The 4,707-nt window shown below is 36.1% G+C and overlaps 2 protein-coding genes across 2 annotated transcripts in view; both read left to right on the plus strand.

Moving 5' to 3' along the window:
- Nucleotides 1-250: 250 nt before the first annotated feature.
- The window catches only part of LOC117178339 (ribosome-recycling factor, mitochondrial), a 12,608-nt gene continuing 8,151 nt past the window's right edge, over nucleotides 251-4,707 (plus strand). The window contains exon 1 of the mRNA XM_033369756.1: nucleotides 251-894. Within this exon, the coding sequence (XP_033225647.1) occupies nucleotides 308-894 (587 nt within the window). The 5' untranslated portion in view covers nucleotides 251-307. The remainder of the gene's footprint in view (nucleotides 895-4,707) is intronic.
- Nucleotides 1,917-4,707, plus strand: part of LOC117178724 (vicilin-like seed storage protein At2g18540) — a 30,782-nt gene continuing 27,991 nt past the window's right edge. Inside the window, exon 1 of the mRNA XM_033370154.1 lies at nucleotides 1,917-1,956. The gene's annotated coding sequence lies outside the window, so the exon portion shown is untranslated. The remainder of the gene's footprint in view (nucleotides 1,957-4,707) is intronic.

The following is a 4,707-nucleotide window of genomic DNA, read 5'->3' on the forward strand; positions in this document are numbered from 1 at the left end:
ACTTTAAATCATGCATCTAAAAAATTTCATTATTTTCAAACTAATTAAATTTATTTAAAAACTATATAATTTCTTTATTTTTTACTTACAATCTTCGCTCATTGCATTTACTTCCTTTCAAATATACTTCATTCTCGCGCGCTCACTTATCCAATATGGTTAAAGGTGGTGGAGTTGCTCTTTATTGGTTAACTTTTTTTTAGTTGCGTGTGGCTAGACCGTGTATTCTTAGATCATGGTTGTAACATATGCGACATCTTGCGATTGTACACTAAAGAGAATTCTAGTTGGATGAACATTAGTAAATATGAGGAATATTAGAGAATACAGTCGGCTCATTTATATGATAGGCAGTAGATCTTTCCACTTTTTACCTTTGATCAGGTATTCTACAAGCATGGATGTGTATCCTAGCACCTTCAGAGATTTAAGTTTTCCGAGCAAGTTCTTGTCAGAATTAGATGACATTTACTGGAACAACGGGTCACGAAAATTATCTGTTAGTTGTGGTGCGTATGCAAAAGAAAAAAATCGTGGTGGTAAAAAGAAAATTGGTATGGCGAAAGCGGATCTACAAGAAATGAGTCAATATCTAAATGTTCAGAAATTGGCTTTAAACATGGAAAATGCATTAGAGGCTATGAAAAGTGATTTTATTAAAAATGTCACTATACGCTCATCTACAGGATCCATTGAGGAAGTTGCAGTGACATTTGAGGAAAAAGAGTATTGTCTCCAAGAATTGGTGCAAGTCGCTCGAACCCCAAATCATGTCATACTTAACGCCTCTGCTTTTCCGCAAGCTATTCCGCAAATACTTGAAGCACTTTCCAAAAGTGGCATGAATCTAAATCCTCAACAGGATGGCACGAAGATAGCAATACCTATTCCTAAGTAAGTATAAAGGAAAAAGGTTTAAACTTTTGATCCTTTAAGTTATTTCATGAGCAGGGCTGTCTCATAACCCTGATTTAAAAGTAAATTTATTTTGTAATTGAGGATAGTTCTCAATACATAAATTCCCTGGTGTTGGACTATTTTGAATTCAAATGTCCTAGGTCAGAATTGTATTACATGAAACCCTTCAATAGCCTCTCCGAGAATTAACGCCGCGCCGCTGGTAGTTGTAATAAGAGCTGTGCGGGTCTGTTTGTCACTCAGGCGAGTACTCGAGGATGAACAAACAAAAGCAGAGCGGGCTATAATGAATTAGTTCCCACCAGGTTTGCGTTCCAGGAGAATACCCGGGTGCACTCGGGTGTACTCAGAGCCGTTCCACGATGTTAGGTGAGTGTTGGGCTTCACTCGGATGAGCCGTTCAGTGACCACTCGGGTGAAGAGTGGTGGTCACTCGACGGGTGACTATTTCACCCTACGCACACTCGAAACAGTTCATTCTATCGTTCTCCTTCCAGTTCACCCAAGTAAACTCTGCCCACTTCTTTACTTCACCCACCAATTCACCCGGGTGGTCGCCTGGAACGCACCCCCGGTGGGGGGGGGGGGGGGGGTGACACGATTTTCGCTTGTGCATTAGAGGCGTGAGTTAGTTTTGTGAAGAGCGGCGAGGCTTTAAGCATTGGCGCCACCGCTGCGACGCCCGGTCTGCCCGTTGGCTGTTATTATTTTGCATGTAAAAACTTGTGAAATGTCATAAATATATCGTCTTTTTGGCGTATTTTATTCATTTACTGGTAAATATGTAATCAAAATGAGTGTACATCGATCTATGGATCAGAACTGTCGAGCAGGGTACGAATCAGCCCGTTCAAACGGAGTAAAATATGTTTTTCTCCTTTCCAAAAAATGATGTTGAACGTTGACAACAAGCAATTAATCGTGAAAAAAAAAGGATTTTATTAATAAACCCGGACATTTAGTATGTGAAGATCACTTTTTAAGGATCAGATAATTTTGAAAAAGGAAGTTTTAGCTCCCAATGGAACGGTTATTGCGGTAAGTATTACGATTTGTTTACACACCCTACCGATAGAAATCTCTCGAGTTTTCTCTAGCGAAATAGCCTGACCCATTTGAGACTATAAGCAGAGTCGATTTGAAACAATTTAGTCTGAGAGATTTCGGTTCTTTTCAAGGTCTTTTTAGTGGTCCTTTTAAGAGTGGTGGGACGGTGATATAATGTTCCTTTTGTATTAGTCACGTAGTGGGCCGTCGCTAATCCGGCTCTCACTTTTTAAATTTCTCTTCAAATTATTAACACTTTTTTTTTTAAATTAATGAATTTTTTGATTATACTTATTTATAATTATAACTTATATGCTAATATACCATTTTCTAGTTGAATTAAAAAGTGTTGTCTTTTTGGCGTATCTCATTCCATTTATGAGAAACTTATTAATTCCAATTTTTAGCATTTATAAAAAAAAGTTAGATATCTGAAATCATCGAAACCCGTAGATTCCGAATTATTATGTTTTAGGCTGTTATCTCTGAAATTTAAAAAATCTACTTCTAAATTTTAATCTGAAAGCTTAACAAAGGACCTTTGAGTGTCGCCTACTCGATTGATATAGCCTCTCTGCTCGTTATTTGTGATCGAATTCTTATTTCAATTTCAGCCTCTGCTTTTTATTTACGATCGTATTTCTCTTTCAATTTCGGAAAGGCCATTTTAAAGGCTTGAAAACATTTAAAAGAACTACCTGGACCTTTGAACATATCTACCTAAGTGCCTGCGGAGAATATCTCTAAGCTTCTCTGACCCTAGAGAATATTTAGAATATACTCAGAGATTTCTTTCGGTAGGACAGTGTTGAATTATTACTGCGTTTTAACATTTATGTACAGTCACATTAATTTATTCATAAAATAAAGTAAATTAAAACCAGGGGTTTCGAAATCTCAATTTCCAAAATGCCCCGAGGCTTGTTCGAAGGCTGCTAAAAAAACCCTTCGTCTAATAAAGCGAGATTTTTTTTTATAAAGGATTCTGAAATATCTAATAAAAAAGTCAGCTTTCGGACAATGAGCAGGGCAGTTTAGAAATTGAGATGGCGAAATCCCTAGTTTTAATTTAGGTTTCTTTTGCCATTATGACTGCAAGAAAATAATTATTTTACAATTATAGTATAGTTTCAAACTTACATTTATTAATAAATTAATGTAATTGTACATAAATATCAAAACTCTGCGATAATTAAAAACTGTTATTATGTGACGGCCTAGTGAATTACACTTCTTTTATACTTGATATAAGAATACTTTTTGTTTATTGACCGAAAGATACAGAATGACCTGTCCGTAGACAGGGCGCATGGACTACTGAGGCCCCGAGGGCCTTGTGTAGGCGTCGTAGGCGAACTACCCTTAGCTAGAATCAACGAGAGGGGAGAGTGGTAAAGTAGAAGTATTACACCCCCCTCGTTAGACTCGTTTTGCTCCAGAAAAACGCAATTTAACAACTTTAGGTGCTACTAACGGCTCACTGTTTTCAATTTCATGTGCAGGAGGAGCCTGTGGAACGTAGGTAACAATAGTTGGCGTTGGGGCTGTGTTATTATTAATGTTATTAGTTGTACAAAATAGGTTGAATCAGATTTTCGGCAGACATTTTCGTGCTAGATCGCAGAGTTCGCATTTGTACATGGAGAATAAGGTTATTAATACTAACGCAACATAACCTAAGTATGTAAGAGTTTCTGTGGTGGTTTCAGTCCATGTTCGTGGTCGACGTTCATTTTTGACTCTGTTTATAACATTATCGATATCATCTAATGTTCTACCTGCTTCCAGCAATTGCTCATTATCAATCTGTTTTTGGATTGGTAGCAGTTTATCGTTGAGTAAATCTAGATCATCACTGGTATAAGGTAAAGAAATATTTTTTGTGTAATATATGTGTTTTCTCAGTTCCCTACTTTGTTTTAACTTTACTATGGCACCTTCGGTGGTTAAAATACAATTTCTTCCTGAGGATAGAAGTGATGCCTCGGTAATTTTAATATCTTTAATTATTCCTTCGCAGTTGGTTGTTAAGTCTATAGATTTTTCAGGAACTATAATATATCCTTGACTTTCTGCTAAACTAATAAAAACTAAATAATCGATTTTGAGAACGGATATTTCACATGTTGATAAGTCTAGTGTTTTAATATCACTACGGATAATTTGGTTTCCACAATTGTGTGTATCAGCTATCAAATAAGTTGGATGAGAACGTTGACAGATTTTGATTTTTTCGAGTAACCTGCACTTTAATATTTCTTTTTCATTCGTAGGAACATATATGGTTTTCGGATTGTTTAGAAAAATGAACTGTTCCTTCGGAACAGGTATAAGAAATTGATTGCCATGCTGCTTCGGTATCGGAATTAAATGTTGGATTTTATATTCATCAATTTCAAATATTGGTATGTTAACTGAGTACAATAATTTCCTATTATTCAAACAAATGCTTATTTCAGATATGTCAATAATATGTTGGTAATTCACTTCTTTGAGTGGCAAAGCATACTTTACGTTAAATTTATCCTCAAAGTTTTTTAAGGATTCAATGAGCAATGTTGGTGTTAAAATTTGCGGATGTACTATACCATGTTTACCCTTGTTCATTGAATTTATCAAAAGTGTTATATCTTCGTTCAACTAACAGCTTATATAAAAGGCTGCGCTGAATACTAAGTCGTTTCATCCTACCGTTGATGAGGCTCAACTCGAATTGCTCAGTGCAATTTAAACACATGTTAA

Source organism: Belonocnema kinseyi, chromosome 8, assembly GCF_010883055.1.
Source record: "Belonocnema kinseyi isolate 2016_QV_RU_SX_M_011 chromosome 8, B_treatae_v1, whole genome shotgun sequence".
NCBI lineage: Eukaryota > Metazoa > Arthropoda > Insecta > Hymenoptera > Cynipidae > Belonocnema > Belonocnema kinseyi.